The sequence below is a fragment of the Eretmochelys imbricata genome, chromosome 15 (assembly GCF_965152235.1).
Source record: "Eretmochelys imbricata isolate rEreImb1 chromosome 15, rEreImb1.hap1, whole genome shotgun sequence".
NCBI lineage: Eukaryota > Metazoa > Chordata > Testudines > Cheloniidae > Eretmochelys > Eretmochelys imbricata.
Genome location: NC_135586.1, coordinates 20,434,210 through 20,455,056, shown reverse-complemented (window position 1 = coordinate 20,455,056; position 20,847 = coordinate 20,434,210). Strand labels below are relative to the sequence as shown.

The 20,847-nt window shown below is 39.1% G+C and overlaps 1 protein-coding gene across 8 annotated transcripts in view; it reads left to right on the top strand.

Annotated features, from left to right (window-relative positions):
- SFSWAP (splicing factor SWAP) overlaps positions 1-20,435 on the top strand; it is a 96,030-nt gene extending 75,595 nt beyond the window's left edge. For 5 of the 8 annotated variants that reach the window (XM_077834886.1, XM_077834885.1, XM_077834892.1 and 2 more), the window contains 5 exons: positions 8,814-8,969; positions 10,128-10,253; positions 15,351-15,521; positions 16,540-16,612; positions 20,015-20,435. In XM_077834886.1, the coding sequence (XP_077691012.1) occupies positions 8,814-8,969; positions 10,128-10,253; positions 15,351-15,521; positions 16,540-16,612; positions 20,015-20,080 (592 nt within the window). In that variant the 3' untranslated portion in view covers positions 20,081-20,435. Of the gene's footprint in view, positions 1-8,813; positions 8,970-10,127; positions 10,254-15,350; positions 15,522-16,539; positions 16,613-20,014 lie in introns of those variants that run through there. The other 3 variants (XM_077834888.1, XM_077834887.1, XM_077834889.1) reach the window with 2 other exon arrangements.
- Positions 20,436-20,847: the final 412 nt, after the last annotated feature.

Genomic DNA, 20,847 nt, shown 5'->3' with positions numbered 1-20,847 from the left:
AGGAGCATAAATGCTTTGACGATCTCTGATGTGCAACTCCAGAGAGATTGGCCATGCCATTCGATCTGTTGGAACCCACCAAATCAGTTTGGCCCACAGCAAAGATGGATGCTGCTATCTCAAAAAAGCACAGAGAAGATGTTGGATTCCTGCTAAGGGGTTTGAATACTTGTACCAAATATCCTATATCTGGCTCTCTGCAGGTAGAAGCTTACAGGAGAGGATAAAAGAACTAGTCTACAGCTCGTGAGACAGACCCCAAAAAACTAGAATTTTCTGGTCAAAAGGTGTATTTGTCTGCGAACCTATAAAGGAGGGAAGCAGACTACCATGTGATACCCTCAAAATATGATTTTTTGAATTGGTACAAACTATCCAATGTGGTGGATAAATTATCCAATGAGCACCAACTGAAATCTCTTATGACTGAGGGCTGCCTAACTGCCAGAACATCTCTGCAGACTGCTGGATAAACAAAGGCCATCTGAACAAAGGCCACTGCAGCTGCTATGAGGAGATTGTCAGGGCTCAAGTTGTCAAGACCTCCTCATTTGAGGGCAACAGTCCCTTTAACAGTGGCACTGATGAGGCGCTCAGATTTCAGGGCAGCTTTGTGCAACTTGGGGTTCTGTCTCTGCTCCAAAAAGAAAGCTGCCAAGACAAGCCATGCTTCAGGCAGCGTTCTTTGACACATTTATCACTAGGATCCTCACAGCCTCAAAGGAAGAGGCAGATATTAAAGTGGAGGCAACCCTCTGCTCTCCTCAGCTGCTCCACAGTTTGGGGCTTCAAATAGGCCGAAGAGTCAATGCTATTGTTAGGAGCCTGCTTGGACCAGCATGGGATCTGTTTTCTTTTTTTAACCTCTCACAAGAAACTCCCTTACCTTCCCCCCACCCCCACAAGAAGCAAGAGGTAAACTGCCTCTTACAACTGGGAACAATGTAAGAGGATCCCCTTGGAGTTCAATGTGTTAAAATTCAATTTAGATTATTGATGAGATGTCAGATAATCCAGGCCCAATCAATTTATTAATCAAAGTTTATTAGTCAAAGGTTAATCAGCATGATGAAGAAAAGCAAATACAATACTGATCTGGGGAAGCAGTCCTGCTGCCTGGTCTATTCCAACTAGTGTTCAGAAATTTATCCTTGTATATAACATATATGTCTACGAAAGAGACAGAATTCCATTCTCATGCTCTGTTGAGCCATGGAATTCCCTTCATGGCCTGTTAATTTACATAATATATAAGCTAAAGACAGTATCACAGAAGGGATCTCTAATAATAAGTATTCCCTTTCTTGGTATTCTGGACATCTGGACACAATTTTCTAAGTGTCAACAGGTCAAAGCAAGAGGACGCACAATCTGTCAGTCAACAACAACACCAAGATTTAGATGCAAAGCATTGTGGGACTTTGCTTAATCTATAAAGGCCTCTGGGAGTCTGATTCATCTGCTAACAAGGAGCAATGGCTTTTATTCCCACTACCTCTTACTCTCAAAGAAGAACAAGGCTTCTGAAGGCTCATCCTCAATCCTCAACATCTCAACACCTTCATCTGCAATTTTCAAATTTAGAATGGTGACTTATTTCTGAGTTTTTTTATAAATTCCTTCATTAGATCCTATGGACTGATTCCTACAGTTCTTGACCACCAAGGTACCTAGTTTCCATATCACCATATATCCAGCTCACAGGAAGTAACAAATTCCTTCTAGGAACATCCTACCGCTAATAGAGTTCTGCCCTTCATCTTCTTTACCTTGCCAAGTTTTTATCACATACCTTTTGGTTGTGGCAAGTCATCCAAGGAGACAGGGAATCCAGCAATACTCTTACCTAGATGACTGTCTAATTCAAGGGTGATCACTACAGGTAATTAATTCAGTACAGACAGTCCTGAAAATTTTCACCTTGGTAGTTCTCAATATAAACAGGGAGAAATTCTCTGACACCATAGCACTAACAGAAGCATTGTTAGACTCCAGATCAGTGAAATCCTACCTTCAGAGTGCTGGTGGACAACTCTGCAGCAATGCACTGTATCAACAGGCAAGGGCCACCATGATCATCCCTACCATGTCAATATGCTGTATGCCTGTTGGAGTGGTGCATTCAGCACCAGATAATGCCAGTAGCTCTGCACCTTCTGGGTCTTCAAATACTCTAGCAGACCCGCTTAGCAGGGACTTTTCCAAGAAATAAAAATGGTCTGTCAAGGAGTCAGTTCTGCACAGTGTCTTTTGCAGGTAGTAGATCTGTTCGCAACAAACCACAAGAAGTGTCAGAATTTCTGCTTCAGAGGAGGCACAAGTCCCAAGTTCCCTGTCAGATGGCGGCTTCATTTCTTAATCCCTGCGGATAATATGCCTTTCACCAAACCCCAATGTATCAAGTTCCTTGAAGAAATTGAGGCAGAACGCAAGATGCATAATCATAGTAGCCTCAGCATGGGCCAAGCTGTTCTTCAGATTCAGATTAGGTGACTGTTAGCACAGCCATCTTACCTGTTCTATTCAGGTCTCCTAGAACAATGGTTAGATCCTGCACCCATACCCAGCATCCTGGCACTAGACAGCCTAGATGCTGGTTGAATGAATCCCATAAATAGGACCCTACCATATTCGTGGCTGTGAAAAATGTGTAATGGACCGTGAAATTTGATCTTTTGTGTACTTTTATCCTATATTATAGTGTAAAAGTATACAAAAGTACACAGTGTTTCTCAAACTGGGGGTCCTGATCCAAAAAGGGTGTTGCAAGACTATTATAGAAGGCGGTCACGGTATTGCCACCCATACGTCTGTGCTGCTGGCAGCAGTGCTGCCTTTAGAGCTGGGCACCCAGCCAGCAGCTGTGCAGAAGTAAGGCTAGCCTTGCAACCCCCCTTTGGGGTTTGTATTTTACCGTTTTTAAATACACGCTCATGTTTTGTTACAACACCGTGAAATTTAAGATTTAAATATCTGAAACTGTGTAATTCAGGATTTTTTAAATGCTGTGACCGTGAAATTTATGAAAATTGACACTGAATTTGGTAGGACCCTACCTATAAAGCAAAGCTATTTTGCTGCAGTTCAGAACATTGTGCTCCAGAGCAGGAAACCTTCAACTAGACTTATTTGCAGAGCTAAATGGAGAAGGTTTTCTATTTGGGCATCTCAGCACCAGTTTTCTTCCCTCACAGCACCAGTGTCAGTTTTGGACTGTCACCTTAAAGCAGTCTGGACTCCATCCATTAATAAGAATCCATCTGGCAGCAGTATCATCTCTCTATTAAGGGCCACACTGTATCTTCCCACATTACAGTGACAGAATTCCTGAAGCAGCTCATATATGTCTTTCCCCCAGTTCAAGAGCCCCATATCCTTGGAACCCAAGGCTGATGGGTTGTGCACTCCCTCCCTACCCTCTCAATTGTAGCCAGGGTAAGGAAGTAAAGCTGGGAGAGTCAGACTGTTATGCCAGGTTCTCCATATACATTTCATAAAGAGATGGTTACTCTTAGACCTTACCCTAAGTTTCTCCCCACGGTGGTCTTGGAATTCCATGTAAATGACTTTTCATCTTCTGGTATTCTTTCCTCAGTCTCTCCCTACCCTGTGGGAAGCTTGATGTAGTGACAACATTATCTTTTTATTCAGATAGTATTAAGAAATTTAGGAACACCCTTAAACTTTGTGTTGCTTTTGCTGATGGGCCCAGGGCAACCTATATCCTCGGCTGTTATCCTAGTGGGTCTCAGACAGTATAAGAACTTACTACAAGTTAACCAGGAAAGAGCCATCAGCCATATTAGAGCTCATTCCACAAGGGCTCAGACTTAGGTGCCTGTTCAGGTAATATACCCATACCTGAGGTGTATAGAACAGAAGAATGGAACTTGATCCACACATTTACTATGCATTCCCTAGTACAGGCCTCCAAACTGGTTGCCAATTTCAGTAGATCAGTCCTGCATTGGCCTTTAGGCTGGACTCTACATACCCACTGCCAAGCAAGTAGACAAGTACTTGTTAGTCACCAACAGTGGAATCTGTGTAGACAATCACTTGAAGAAAAAAGAACAGTTACTTATCCTACAGTAACTGATTCTTCAAAATGTGTTGCCCACACGGGTCCTCTGGTTCACCATCCTTCCCTGCTGATGTGGAGACCTACTCCTGTAGGAAACAGTATTGGCAAAGGAACTGTGGCAGTTGGCCCCACTTCATCCCTTGTATCTTTGGGACAGAGGGTACAGATGCAGCTCCAGTGAACATAGAAGAATCTGATCTCAAGTGAATGGGTCTCAAAACAGTGTTTTGCTGTCTCACATGTATTTTCTAATGTTGATCGTAGGGTTTTACATGTATGCTATGTACCTATTTAAACGCACATATGAGTGTACATAACTTCAGCTTTCCTCATGCAACTCTGAACAGGCCTTGGCTTGCTTTCCTTGTCACTTTCAGGCTAATGTAAGCATAAGGTTTATTTTTCCAGGCTCGTTTGCTTACAAAGAGAAATTCATTTATCTTTACAGAGTATTTAGTAAGAAGATATTTTTAAAAAAAAAATCTTCTGGGTACAGTGTCTTCCCTTTCTTTGCCAAGTTCTAGACAGAAAAGGATTAATTGAAAGACAAGAATCCTTTAAGTAGGCATTGCTGGTTTGTTTTCGTTTAAGTTTAGAACCAACTGACATCAAAATTTTATAAATCTTGTTGAATATGCTTGGTACTTGTCACCTTCATAAAATCTTTTTTGTAAAAATAGCTCCCATAACATGCGGATAGGCTCTGCATGCATGACACTGCAATGTTGAAACAAAACATTTCAACCGTAACTGTAATTGTGTGTTTATAGATGCTGTGATCCCAATATGTTGGGAAGACAGTGATTTAGATACACAACAAAAAGAGGGAAGTGTCTACTTTAGGTCTTTGTACCCTTGACGTAACTGTAAAAGTACACTGACAAAAATAACAGCTCCCTAGAACAGAATAACCAGTCAGAAATGGCAATCCAATCCAGACCTATCAAATTGCCCTGATGTTCATCACTCCCCAGAAATCTGGGTAAAAACCAAGGCTTTTGTGTCATGTTGGAATGCTTGTGGCTACAATTTTACAGTATCAGGACAATGGCAAATCGTTATCAGTGCAAGCCTGTAAAGATAATGATGACATGACCACACTGGTAAAATAATTTAGCTGAAAGTTTCGCAAGACAATATTACAATGGATAATATTACAAAATGATTTCAGTTTATAAGTTTATGGAGACGTTCCTGTGTCAAAATGTTAAATATGAGCTTCGACACCAATGTGAAATGGAAAAAAATTAAATTGAAGTAACTCACGGTCTGTGACCTAATACACCTTTAGGTTTAATGTTTAACACCTTTGCAATTGAATTGGTAGATAAGTCGGAATCATTTCAATAGAGCTGTTAAAGCATTGCATTGTCATGTTGCATACAAAATGTGGCTTCTCACACATCTTTCTTGTTTTGTATGCCTTGTTTTGTAGCAATAAGCATGTTGCTCAGTCTTTAGATTCCCACAAGACCCAGTGTTATGACTTCCTACCATACCATACCTTATTTAGATGTAGAGACTAATTAGAAGTATATTGTTTCCCACTTGTAATCCATTACTCAAAACTATTTGTAAAGATTGATCTATGATGAGTAGCCCCACTCAGTGACCTGGGATAAAGGGCTTTCGTATAATGCCTGGACACTGGTATTAAATTACATAAATTCTAACAGCCTTAGGCTCTGTCTACACTAGCAGATTTGTCAACAAAACTTTTATTCGTCAGAGGTGTGAAAAAAACACACCCCAACTGACATAAGTTTCGCTGACAAAAGTGCTGATGTGGACAGGGCTATGTCAGTGGGAGATGCTCTCCCACCAACTTACCTACCGCCGCTCGTTGGGGGTGGTTTAATTATGCTGGTGGGAGAACTCTCTCCCTCCAGCATAGATCCGCCACACAGGAGACCTTACAGTGGCACAGCTGTGCTGCTGTAAGGTCCATAGTGTAGCCATACCCTCAGTTGCTTTATTTATCTGTGTCAACCTTAAAACTATTTTAAACAGGTGTGTTATGCTTTTGTAATCTTATTTTGTGCTGTGCAGGCAGCAGTTCCTAACCTTCAGATTTTAACAGCAGTTGTCAGTGATTACTTTGCACTTGGAGCAGATTAGAATGATAGTAATTACGGAGAGAGAGACTTCCTGTTTAACTTTTTTTTTTAAGTTTGACTTACGAGCCTGTTCAATAAAGCACTCCAGAATACGGATATCTTTTCAGAATTACCAAAATTGCATAGCTTTTTGACAGACCAGCACATTAAACTTGATGTATCTACACAGGAGAGATTTGTGTCTTGGGTCTGAAGCTGTTTAAATTAGTAGTTTAAATTAATTGTGACAGCCAAAAGAGAAGCTGTACTTTTTCCAAAATTACTGATTAGGATATGTTTTAATTGGACAGTAATGAACTCTATGTTGTGAAATGTGTAAACAAATAATGACCTATTGGCACACATTTCACTTCATTTGGAAAACTATTATTTGTTTTGGTTTAGATCTTTTCAAACGTTAAAGAATGTGTGTATAGGGGTTGATTTGACTTTCCATGTACCTTGATATTTGAATTACAGGCTCCTGGGTTGCTGTTGCTTATGTAGTTGTAAAAATACATTGGGGCATAACATCCTCAAGGGATAATTTGGTACAGCATAATAATTGTAGTTAATTTGTTGGAGCAAGTTAATAGGGGATGAGCTGAGGGAAGTGAAGCTAAAAATATATGTTTGTTTAACTTTTCAGAGCATATTTAATTTTTGTTTTGCCTTTTTTCTTGTACGAGTGATAGGCCAAATTTGCCTCACAAGCAAGTGATTTTTAGAGGCTTTTACATAACTTTAAAAAAATCCTTGTGTGGTGTTTTATTTTTAGAAGGGTAGCAATTTGCCAGTGCAATTTGCTATTTAGTATAAATGAGACTAAGAGTGCAATATATTTTTTTGTTCTTACACTGTTAACATACTAGAGTCACAGCTTAGTAAATATACATGATGCACCATTGATGTTAATACAGCTTAATTTTTAAATAGTTTACTTAATTTAATCTTGTACCTTACAGTTGAAGTTGCAGAATTCACTTCCTGTTCAAATAACATCACTGATTCAGGCTGATGTAAGATATTTAACTAGGTATTGCTTAAACATGTGATCAAAGCAATTCTCCTAGACAAGGTAAAAAACTGTAGATATGTGAGGAACCCAGCTGTATCAATTTTATTGCAGGCCTTGTCATGTTAACAATGACTCTTCTACATAAATATGTATTCCTTCCATTACTCTTCCCAAATGTGTATCCTGAAACTAGTTCCTAAAGCTCTTGATATACCAAGGATTTGATTGCAGACCAAGAAGATGCATCTAGAGTTTTAGAAAGCAATAAAGCATGCACAATAGCCCCATAGTGTGTTGCAGCCCTGCTTTCTGTGGACATTTTAGCTCCATAAAGATATTTCCTCAAATTCACAAATTAATAATTAAAGTCTAATCCAAACAGATGTCGGTGAATTTGTTAGAACTATTTTGGAAAACAAGTAAGTTTTGGGACCCTCTTGTTTATCTGTAGTCAACACTCCATCAGTGCCCTTTTTTTCTAATAAACTTCAAAGCACCATAACAAATTTGACGTAAATTGTGTCTGATAGTGGTGCTCTGTTTTAGTAGCATAGAATGTCAATCACTGAAGTTTTGCGCATGATGTTCTGGCTGAGAAGTTTCAGATTTCACAGTTGATGACCAGTAAATGTAAATAATGACCATATTAATGAGAGTCTGAATCTCCCTATTTTGTATGAAATAGATCATCATAGAACAAAATCTAGGATAATGCATGGGGCATGAGTGGGAAGAAGGGAGGAGAAAAGGGGCTGCAAAGCAACTCATTACGTAGTGAATGATTTAATGATTTTGCAGATAAAATGTAAGTCTGCATTTTGAACTTGTGAGTAGAGCTGGAAGCTCTAAACTTCCATTTGATGTTAATCACTTTCCTGGTGTACTTTAGTAATAGCTTACTGCTAAGCCACCTACTCCATTTATCCACTTAATGAACCATGGGTAGTAATTAGGAGCAGGATGCATCATTAAAGGGTTAGTTTGTAAACCAAGTTGGATGGAATAGGTAAATGTGTGCTATGTTTTTCATTGGCCCGGTTTCAAAAATTGAACTAAAATTTACCTCAAAATAGCAATCCCTCACCTAATTTGTAAAATGGGTGTTTCCTGTTGCTCCAGAATTCATCTATTCATCTTGGAGGCAATATCTATTCAAATACTTCCGCTTTCTTCAGATATAATGTGACTTGACAACTTTATAGAATAATGAACTTTTAAGAGAGCCTATTAAACAATATGACTGGTATTAACTTACTTTATTTAAAGGAGTACAATGCCTTATGAATGTCTCATGAATTCTAGTTAAAATAATAATTCCATATATTCCAATGAGAAAGTTAAGCCATTTTTTAATCATTTGAAGGCTAGTGGCTAAATCTCTTCAGGTTGAAGTGATTGCAAAAATGTTATAGAACCAAAACAATCATACCCAATTCATAAATATTTTAAGCTAATGCATTTTTCTGATTGTTTGGACTTTTGTAGGCTGGTCCATATAAGCATGCTTTCACTAAGGTTCAGCTTTGGTTAAGGGATTAAGTCTTTTCAGGATTCTAGTTAATACCAAAACTAGCACATTTATTCTCAATGTGAAGTGTGTGCCTCCATATCACAGACTCACAGCATCCACAGGGACACTGAGCATGGAGCCGAGTCTGAGCAACTCATCAATGGCAGCAGCAACAGAGCGAGAAAATTATCAGGCAGCTTCGACAACGAAAAGATTTGACTGCTGGAGCTCTTTAGAGGGAAATCCTGGTAAAACGTCAAGGTGTCTGACTGACCTCAAACTTTATAATCTGTTTTTTCCTTTAATCCTTCTGAAAGGCCTGGTAAAGGTCAGATTTCTAAGTGAAAAAGCAGTTAAATAGCAATACAGTACTTAACTGCTGTTGTGATTTTCCTTTCAGTAGGTCTGTTTGACTGTAATAGGATCTATGATTTACAAATGGCTTGTCTCTTAGTCATTGCAAAGTTAGGTTTTCTGAAGAAAATGAATGCTTGAGGTACATAGGGTAAAGTGTCTTGTATAAAGGAGAGTGGAGTAAAAATTCAAAATCCCTAAGCAAAATGATTAGATCTACATATCTTATTGGGAACAGAGCTAAATAAAGGAAAGATTTTTGCTTTTTTCTTATTGTATGTATTCTCTATTGGGAAATGCTCAGGTTTTACTTTTACAAACATTTAGCCTTAAATCTTTGAGATAAGCGTGCGCTCTTACATTGATCTCTGATCTTAACTGGGCACGCTCTGTTTCTCTCTGTAGGGCAGACATTTCAAGTTGAAGTGCTAATGCTAAACAGTCTTGGTCAGGAGTTAGTCAGTTGCATAGGTTGAAAGTATTGAGTAATCAGGATTTTCCTGCAGCATAAGGAACAGAATTTCTTTGACTTATCAATATTCAGAGGAAACTTACAAATTTCAAAACAAAATGATCTTTTTAACTCAGTCTCTTCACTGTTTGTTTTCAATTTACCTGCATGATGCAGCAACACTAGAGCATGCTGCTAATTTGGAAAGGCAAAGTCAAGTCTAACTTTAAGATTCTAGGCTTTAAACCAAAATGGACTTAAGCATAACAGTTAGCAAACTGTCTCCCATGAGAGGTAACTGACTAACTGCACTGACATCCCAATGCTAATATGAGTTGAGAGTGGTTCACGTGGCACCTCTTCCCCTGTTGAGAGTGAAGAGCAAGTAATTCATTCTCATAAATATAAATAAAATATTTTGATGGTGAGAAACCCTCGTGACCCTAACAAGCCTTAGAGACTGGGAATATCCCATGTTGATATGAAATCAAATAAGCATTTGAATGGCACCATAGTTGGGTTTGATGACAACATATTCCACTGAAATAAAAATAATACAACAAATTACGGCAATAACAACAACAAAAAATAAAACTTTTTTCCCTCCCGGTCAGGTCACGATCGAGATCTCCACGGAGAAGGGTCCACTCACCTGAAAGGCGAAGAGAGGAAAGGGCTGTTCCAACGGCTTATCGCATTAGTAACAGTCCTGGAATGAGTAGGAAACGCACACGTTCCAGGTATGTGCACCAATCATGACAAATGCCCTATTTGGAGTTTTAAATATTGTGTGTTGCTTTGTGTGTACTGTTTATGTAAAGCTTGTTTCTTTTGTGAGCTGAGGCTTTGGTTCAGCCATGCATTATATAATGAGTAACAAGCCAACCTGTGAAAAAACAGTTTGCAGTAGAAACACTGGTCCCTCCTGTATAGAATGTATGTACAGGTCTACATCATAAAGTGATGAGCATGTACATGCTTTGGATGTATCTAGTACAGTGACAGGTTATTTTACAGTTCATGCTTGCTGCTTGATGCACTGTAGTTGGAGTATTCTAACCCTTTCCCAGTCTGAAACATCTTTGCTGTGCTTTCCTTCCTGCAAATATTGGAAACCGTTCAGATTTGTACTTGGAATTCCCAGTGTCTGGCTACCTTCCTTCCCCCATGGGAGACCATGCACTCTCAGTTTAGATGTGCAGATATTTGTGCAATGTGTGCAGTCATCAGCTTGGGAGCACACACATGCATATGCACTCACAAAGCTAAATTAGATGCGCTCTTTGGGGTAACTGCATCTAAAGTGTGCATGTCACAATTTCATATGCCTGTCTCTGAATCCTGTTTAGTCCCAAATTTAGGTTGCCTCTCTGTTGTGGGGTGGGAAAGGAGCAAGTTGTTTTCATTGTTGTCCATGTTTGGTTAAAAAAAAGTACTTGGTCTCCACTTGTCTTATTTTTTAAAAAATGAGAATAATCCCTATAGAATCATAGAATATCAGGGTGGAAGGGACCTCTGGAGGTCATCTAGTCCAACCCCCTGCTCAAAGCAGGACCAATCCCCAGTTTTTGCCCCAGATCCCTAAATGGCCCCCTCAAGGATTGAACTCACAACTCTGGGTTTAACAGGTCAATGCACAAGCCACTGAGCTATGCCTCCCTGCCTCCCTCCTATCATGTATCCCATTGCAGAGCAGCAGTGCATCCAAGTTGAGGAATAATACGTCCTTTTACTCTCGTACTGATAGCAAAAATTAAAAACCTGGTAGAATCCAAGTTGCATACTCCTGCAACTTATTAATAAAGGGGGTGATCGCACAGTTCAAAGCAGCAGTTCTCAACCAGGGGTCCACGGGCCTGTATGGATCCATGAGGAGAAGCCCTGAGCCCATGAGTTAAATTGCAGTTCCTTAACCAAAGTGGAGCAGTCCGGAGACACAGACACATACCCCACCTCCTCCTCTCCCCTGCCACCTGGCCAGCTTGGAAGCAGGAATTTGGAGCCAGGCAATGCAGGGCAGCTGCTGCTTTCGCTGGTACCATTGGGCGGGCAGCTGCAGCACATCCCCATCTCCTGCTGCTGCTGGTGCGCGAAGCCCCACCTGCTCCTCAGCCCCCTTTGACTGCTTATGCAACCAGTAGGAGCCACCTGGGTGGGGGGACCTGGGAGACCAGCAGAGCCCCTGGGAGCAGGAACCACAGAGTGCCCCTGCCGGCACACAGCCCCTAGATTCCCTTCCCACCCCCACCCCTGCTTTCTACACCCTGAGCTACCCCCCTGTGTGCATACAGTTCCTAGCTGCACCCTGCCTGCACCCTGAGCAGTTTTCATACTTTTTGAGCTGACCACACCCTTCCCTTTGAGTTATAATTTTTGGTTGCACCCTAACCCAACTCAGACAGCCTGCGTGGCCTGCTGAGGTAAGTCAGGGTGGAGGTGGTGCTCTCTCCCCTGGCTCTGCTGTGCAGAGCTGGCCCAAGCCCCACCGGGCCCTGCCCCAGCAAAATAAAAGTCAAACTACGCCTATGGGGCCTGGCCAGAGCTCTGGCACCCCACAGGGCTAAAGCCCTGAGGCCCCCTCAACACCCCCTCTCCTCTGGACCCTGGAGTTTTTATAGCATGTTGGAGCGGGAGGGGGACTCAAAGAAAAAGGTTGAGAACCCCTGGTTTAAAGGAAACCTCACCAGTTTACTTCATCCGGTGAATTCGTTTTCCATATTTATTGCCTCATAGTAACAAAAGACCCTGTTGCAGACTCCTGGTGGATTAGGTCAAGTAGATCAGAAGACTCAACATTCATAAGTCTAACCTTCTCCCTTTCCCTGAAAAACCAGAATGTCAAGTAAAATGAATCCTTTCCCCCAAGTCATGCACTGGGTGTGCATACACTTAAGTTCAGTATTTAGTGGTATGAGTGGCTGACCATTCAGTAGTTTAAATGAATAGAGGATTCTTACAGTTGCTACACTACTAGGGGTGCTGAATTGTGGCTGCTTGGTTTGAAGGGCTCCATGATTCAAGAAGGAAATCTGTTTTTATCCTTTAAAATTATTTTAAATAGCATTATACTCTTAATATGGCTAGCAACCATATAGCAGATCTCCAGCACAAAGCTGAAACTAAGGTCTTATGGGTATAGTTCACTGAACAATGCATAATAAAAACTGGCAGTAAATGCCAAAAATTCAAACAACTGGGGAAACAGTATTAGACAGAAACAAACATGCAGCCAGTTCTGGGAGCTTGCTAGTCATATTACTAGGGTTCAGCGAAGGATTTCTAGGCAAAAAATCATGAGTGAAGCTGGCCTGTAGGATTTTTATGAATGGAAAACATACTACCTGCAAGGACCCGGAAGCCAGCTTTCCTTGTGTCAACTTCAATGAATTAGCGACCTCTTGTTCATTAAGTATATAGTAGGACATATTTCTAGAGTACATCTGATTGCCTTTTCCAGTGTAGGTCCTCTTTCTGTATTTCTAAATTGCATGTAATAATCAACCTACAAAGAGCTTGGTGAAAAAAGTAGAGTATGTTCAAATCAAAAAGTGACAACAAGAAATGGCCTTAGTTTAAGAATGTGTATGGTACGTCCACTCCAGATAGAGAGATTTGGGACGCTGTTTATAAGTACATCCTGTTTATGGTATGTGCTGTTGAAAAATAAGCCATGGAAAATTGAGATGTGATTAGTATAATATTGTTTGATATTTTACTACCAGTGTGTCATTACATGTTGTTAGAATAAAAACTTAGAAAATAAAAAAGCTTACAGTGAAACATATTTTTACTTTTAGAAAAGCACTATTCAAAACTTAATAAATACTCATGCTCTATGAAATATTTTCATAGCACAAAATTATAGTTTGCTGCTTAAGAAACACAGCAATTAAAATACAGAGTTTACTAGTCAAGGGATAGCTGATTCCTATGGCTTTGCTCCTTATGGTAATGGGGAGCTTAAATAGGTCCGTGAACTTGTCTGATGTTCAGTATCACTTGGTAGGTATAAGTAATTAATGTATTTGTTTTTGTCATGAATATTGTTTTCTGTTTTAAAATGCAAGTAAAAGTGTAAGAGTTTTGTAATTATAAGATTGGGGGTTTTTTTACTTCTGAATGTTAACTGATATTTCAAAGGTGAAGTATCTGCCTGGATTAAGTCTTAAGCTGTGTACAGTACTTGTTTGCCATTTTTCATATTATATTGATACAACAAAATTGAAGTTTTATTCCCTAAGCAAGTTAGTGTTTAATGTTATCAATTCTTCATTTTATAGAATGCATTAAGTACTATGTGCAGTCCGAAAGTAATCATCTAAAACATAATAATTATTCCACTGACTGCTCTGAACAATACCTTTTGGTTACTAATGTTAACTCACTGGAAATCTTACCCAAAAGAATAAGATGTAGAGAATGATGTGGGGTATATTTAGTGCTTTAAAGACTGTACTTTTACAACTTTACCACCATTTATCCTGAAAAATACTAAGCACAGAAATGTAAGACGCTTTTTTCTTTTCTCATCTTCCAGAGATGTGCTAGGCTTTTTTAGGAAATCATAAATTTTCAAGAACTTCATTCCATACATTATTATAACTTTCTGATTAAAGATACTCTTTTAGGCTAGTAAATACACTAAAAAGTACATTAATTGGGCTATTCAGGGGTGAAAAATTCCATGGAAATTGGAGTGAGTTAATAACTGTGACATTTAGAATGTGGCTTGAAATGTTAAGGCACAGTAGAAGCATCAAGCAACTCATAAGCTACTTCCAATGGTAGACTGTAAAAGTTATAGCAAAACTTTGTGGATTCCTTAGTGGACATTAATAGTTTGTTTTTTGTTAAGCTTTTAAAAATAGAGAGAATGTAAAGTAGGAGAGTAGGGGACAGGAATACAATGAATTGTTGCATGGAGGTTGATTCAGTAATCTTAATTACACAACTGAGATGTTAGTCTGTAAATTCATAGCCAGCTATAAAGATCTAGATTACTCAGTCTCCAGTTTTACTTGGAGAATTCAACACTAGAGTTCAGTGCTGGATATAGTTTTAGAATATTTGTGTAGTCCCCTTGTTTTGTCAACAATAAAAATAATTTTATGTATCCATAAGTCTACTTTGTTCCTGTTTTTATAGTAGTGATTGTCAGTTATAGCGAACGGTCATACTGTCTACTCGAAGCAATCCCAAGCATATTGCTTTGGGTAGGACTATTGGAGATATACACTAGCTCAGTTGTAATTTTGTTTCGGACTGAAGTTTGTCATGCAGTAGGTTTGGTCACAGAAGCAGATTTGTTAGCTTAGAAGGAAAATATAAGGTATCAGTTTGACTTTTAGATGAGACTGTCCATAGTTCTTCTAGAATGAATTAAAAAATAAAGACTGTGAACACTCATGCTTCAGGTCATTAGGGAGTTAGAATCAAACTTTCCCTACAGCCAGTTATTTTATAATTGTCCATTACAGGATTTTCTTGCACCTTCCTCTGAAACATCTGATTCCTGATTGGTATGTTAATTCCTGTGTTTCTGTGAAGGTCAAGTAAGGGCTGAGGCGCAAGTACTCTTAATGCTCAGGTACTGGGTTGAAGTCTGGGAATCATAATGTATAGGCTAAGTATGAGGACTCCTGTGAGTTTTTCCTTCCTACTATCATAGGACTATAACTACCCATGGTATGATGGTTACAGTGCGTACTCGATGCACAAGGAGCACCTCATCCAGGAGGCCTAGAAAATCTGTTAGAAATGTCTAATATGATTTCTGCTTAAACTGGTTAACAACATATAATTTTAAATCTCCTCCAATAAAATGCTTCCTTTTTCAGAAGCCCACATGAAAAGAAGAAGAAACGACGGTCTAGATCATGTACCAAGTCCAAAGCTAGGTCTCATTCACCATCCATGTCACCAGGCAAACAGTCCACACAGAAGAACTCTGTACATTCAACTAGTGTGTCTCCTGTGGAGAGTAGGGAATCCAGCCAAGAACGCTCCAGGTAACACTTTCACAAGGGCATATGGTGATACTGACAGCTTTTGACCATGAATGTACCTTTTGATTGGATTTGTGCATGGAGAGTTGTAATACAAGTTATGCAGAGCTCCAAGAAGTTAGGGCTGTGAGTCAGTGTGGTTGCGGGGGGCGAGGGGGTACTAGAACTGTGCTGGGGACCTGAGATTGTGGGGAACCCTATGAGACTCTCAGGGCCAACTTTCAAAAAGGGTGAATTTTCTAAAAAAATATTTCAGGCGGGAGGAAATGCTAGAGAACTCAATTGCCCAGGGAAGAGTGAGTGTAAAATGTGAGAGATGAAACAGTCATTTAAGGGAGACACAACAGGAATAGCGCTCCTTTTCCATATAGACATCTCAGTGCAACTTGAACCAAAGTGATGCTACTGAGACTGCCATAATCATACAGTTAAAAGGTGGTTAAAGTTACTAAAAATCATAACACTTTGTTGGGATGGATTTCTTTGTTTTTCCTTTTGATTGTAATTGTTGTTGAGGATTCGTAACTGAATTACCCATTGAGTAGAGTCTGTTCACAGTTTCTGCACTGATACTCAGAGCTCTCTATAGCAGTAGTTCTCAAACTTTTGTGCTGGTGACCCCTTTCACACAACAAGCCTTTGAGTGTGGACCCCCTCCCCCCCCCCCCAATTAAAAACACTTTTTTATATAGTTAACACCATTATAAATGCTGAAGGCAAAGCAGGGTTTTGGGTAGAGGCTGACAGCTTGCAAAACCTGCCTCCCCTCCCCCCAATGTAATTACCTCGCGACCTCCTGAGGGGTCCCAACCCCCAGTTTGAGAACCCCAGCTCTATAGCATTGGCCACAGGTATGTGAGAGATGACCTCTGTGACAGTGACCTGTATTGATTATAGTCCAGTGAAACATAAAAACTATTGAGCAATATGAGGGAGGCTTTTGCACATACAAGACAGAATTGTTGCCTGAGATATAGCTAGAAAATATATACATTTCTAATTCTTAAGTTTTAATTTTTAGGGGCGTTTCTCAGGAAAAAGATGGCCAGATCTCTTCAGCAATCGTGTCTTCAGTGCAAAGTAAAATAACTCAGGTATAAATTAAGATGTTCTTTATTATTTAATGAAGTGTATTACCATCATTGTAGCATGCTCCTTTAGATATTTTGTATAATTGTGTGATGTAGAACTTTAAGTATGGTGGGAGTCCATGCTCTTTGTTTTAATATTAAAATAGTTTTTCCAACTGCTATCCTTGCAAACTTTACCTGGCCTTATATTACACCATAACCAGTAATAAAAGTACAACAGGCTGAATTATGCTTTGAATGAGACCTGTGAAAATTCAGTCATCAGTGGCAAAAATTACTGAGAGTCTAATTTGCCATGCAGCATCTTTTATTGAAAAACCTATCTTGACACCAGGTTAAGTTTGCAAAGCTCGTGTGGGGGCAAAATCATTTTTCTTGTAAACTGTCAATATTTAATATTTATGTCACTGAGACCTAATAAACATGGATGCCATTTTTACTGAGACCTTTTTCAGAGCAGAACTGCTTCTGTTATATTAAATATTCTTTACTTTTGCTTAAACAGTTGTCATTGGTGGGGAAGGCTTAACCAGGCATAGGGGTGATAAAATAAAAGTAGAAAAGACTATTTCTAGAAACTGTTCAGTCATTGGCAATATTGTTCTGCATAAAAATATCTGCCAGCTTCAGCTAGAAAATTTGAGTGAACGCTGGGACACTGACCTAGAATCATACTGTACTATCCAGACGAGTGAATTTCAACAGTAATAGGATCACCCAGTTTTTGGAAAATCATCATTGCAATGCGTAGGCATAATGGAAGAGTTAAAGAGTTGAAACGGACTTCCAATTGAAGTGCATTCTGTACTGCATTTCACAAGAAATATAGATGGAATGTAGAGGTGTAAGAGATGTGAGTGTGGTGCTTGGAAATAGGAAACATTTCTTTCATTCTGAGCTCTGGGGAGGAGTTTTCGGCTGACCATGCTTCCCTCGCCCCATTTACCCCACGGTTTGCTGTAGGGTTTTGTTTTGTGTTAACAGACTTCATTCTCCGTGTGTGTGTGTGAGAGATGTGTATACAGAGGGGTATGTAAAACAAGAAGTCCTAGTAGGTAATGGGGCCTTCATGTCTGCAGGGGCGTGCTTATCTCTTTGCATCTCTAATTTTTATAGATTAGGGTGGTGGTTGTTTTTTTTACTACTATGTCTGTGGATGCTACACATCCTATTAAAATTTTGGCTGAAAATAGACAAAAATAATACCTTCTAAAGTTTTTCTTCTGGTACTGAATTATAAATGTAAAAATAGGTTATTTGTAACAGGAAGTCCCTTAAATATAATAGTGCCACAAGAACCACTTTTTTTTTTTTAAACAGATGTAGTAAGACTTATTTGCCATTTAGGCATAATATAGATGTACGTTATTTTGCTGTGGATCACTTCATGACTTTAACATCATGAATGGTTTCATCAAAGGCTTGTTTCTTATGCTAATCAAAATGATGTTTTAAAGCTATTTAATACATTCATTTCCTTTAACACAATTAATACTAAGAAAATATTGAGTTGCTATTCAAACTATATTCCATTTCTTTTAAAAAAGATAATCCACATCAAATTTTAATTTGATTCAGTAGCTTAGTTTCTAAATGAGAGTATTTAACTTCCTTTGTATATGTCAGTTTTGAGGAAGACTGTTATAATGCCTTAATTACAGTTTTTATCATTTTCAGAAGCACAATTGCTATGGAGAAATTTGGCCCTTGATGACTTTTGTGTGTGTGTGTGTGTGTGTGTGTGTGTGCGTGCGCACGCTATTTGTTTTTCCCATTTTGTAGAAATTGATGATTCTTCCGGAAAATGAAAACTGTTCTTAAATGTAATTCCTTTATACACAAGTGGCTAGTACTTTACCCATTGCTCTGTCAAAGGAACACACTTCCAAAATACGTTTTTTACTTTGTGCTGCAGAAAGAAAAACCAAGAAAAGGAATCAGAAATATAGCAACCAGAGGGGGAAAATAGAGAGAGTTTTCTTAGTACATAGCTCTTAGTAATCTGCCAAGTAACTAATTATTAGTTAGCTATAAGAGGTGCTAGGGTCCTTGGAGTGAATTAAGTATCAGTTAGAAAAGCATAATTGAGACAGGTTTTTATTGTTACAAATAGCTCCTAGATAGACTAAATTGTTTCTGTGACAAGCAGTTTGTATTTGAGCTTTTGCTCAAAACACAAACGTAACAAAAGAAAAGGTATTATCTACAGCCTTTGATGTCGGCTTCTCAGCTGCAGTAAATGTTAAAATATGTCTGAAGGACAGCTCCAACATTTCAATAGTAGTTAAAACAGTTACTGTTTGCAAAAAGAGGAGGAGTGTGCTTTTGTTAGTGGAATTTCTGTGCTGTTTCTCCAAATCAGACTTACAGTCAGGTCTCACAGATTTCTGAAACACAAGTAAATTAATTTTGCCAGTGGATAGAGCACTTTATTGGGACTCGGAAAAGCTGTGTTACCTGCTGGGTAACTTTGAGCAAGTGGTGGCCCTTCCTGGCCTCAGTTTCTCCGTCTATAAAGTGACGATAATGATATTGACATACTTTGTAAAGTGTTTTTAGATCTACAGATGAAAAGCATTCTAAGTGCTAGATATTATCTTTTAGCCTATGTATAGCAAGTCATCTTTTGACATGCATTATGGAAGATGGATATTACTCTTTCGAAGTAAACACATTTTTAGTAATTTTGCATTTGGTATTCAGAAGCTTTTTTAAAATATTTTGTAGTCATAAAGCTTCACAGAAGCCATCAGGCTCAACTTACATAAAATTACATTTCTTTTGTGAGGAACTGCCTCTACTGGATATTGGCAGGACCGAATTAAGTGCTGTGACTCTGGACAGGAGCTCTCTTATATTTCATTCTGACTTTGTGGAAGTACTTGTTTAAAATACTGTATACTAGTGTTCTAAAGGTTAATTTTAATTGATGCAGCAAGAGTCTTCTCCAAATTCTCTTTTTTGGGGTGGGGAGGAGGGCGGATTGGTACCATTGGAATCAGCGTATCATGAAAATGAAAGTTCATGCTGCAATGTATGCCCTTCATCTTGTGTTGTATTGTGTATAGCCACTGCCTCAGTTCCATTCTTTCCACCTTCTCAGCTCACACATGTTATACCCTATCATTTGTTGTTTCATTTCTCTTTCCTATTGAGATTTTTTACAGTGAGATTTGATTCTTAGCTATTTAAAAAGTTTGCTTTTGATATATATTAGTTTAAAATTATAGTATGTGGTTTTGTGAAATCAAGAGGCCAGTGCTTTTAAGTCCTGACTGAGTGTATTCACCCTCTGGGAAACTTACCAGTAGGACTGCTGACTTTAGTGCAGACAGTTCTCCATTTCAAACTCTTGATTAAAAACTAAGGAAACTTCTGACGATTTTTCCTCTCTACTCCCTATAGGATCTAATGGCCAAAGTGAGAGCGATGCTTGCGGCTTCCAAAAACATACAAACTAGTGCCTCCTGAGACTTGTTGAATTGACCATCAAGAAAACGGTGTGAAGAGGAACACTTTAAAAAACTGCCTCATCTCAAATGTACAGCCGACAAATTTAGCTCATTTTGGTTCAGATCTCTTTTGTCTAAAGTTATCAAAACCTGAAGAACTAAAAACCTTATCTGTACAGAACTGTTCCCTAGGAACTTCAATGACTTTTTGCACCCAGAATCTCTCTTGACAGCTTTTGGTTTTTGTAAATTGATTTTTTTGACTAATTCTTCAGTAAGATTTTATGATCAGCAGTCTGTATATATGTAAATATCATGTTTCTGTGATAAAGTATTACACAATAAAAGAGGAGAGAAACACCTTTTATTAGCTACACACTTGTTGGCGGGTGCTTAATTGTTTGAGTGGTTTTTTTTCTTTACTGTCTTTTAAAGCAGTTCCTCAGGCAACGCTGTTGCTAAGTTGAACTGAAAAACACCTTTCAGTTTCTTTTGTGCATCAGATGATCTAAACACATGCATTGCTCAGCATGTTACACCACAGTTGGTTTTCACACGGACTACAGAATTTTTTTTATCCTTTGTTAAACTCCAGTGTGCAGAGCACATCGGAAATATCTGTTGTTTTCAGTAACAGCCCCCTTCCTTCTTCAAGATGAGCCTCTGCATTTTCCCTCTTAAGGGATACCTGTTCCTGCCTTGTGAGCATCTGGAACCTGGGCCAGTGGGGCCACTTGCCCCTCTCTCTACCTCCCATCCTGGAAGGTTCCCCGGTAGTAAAAAGAG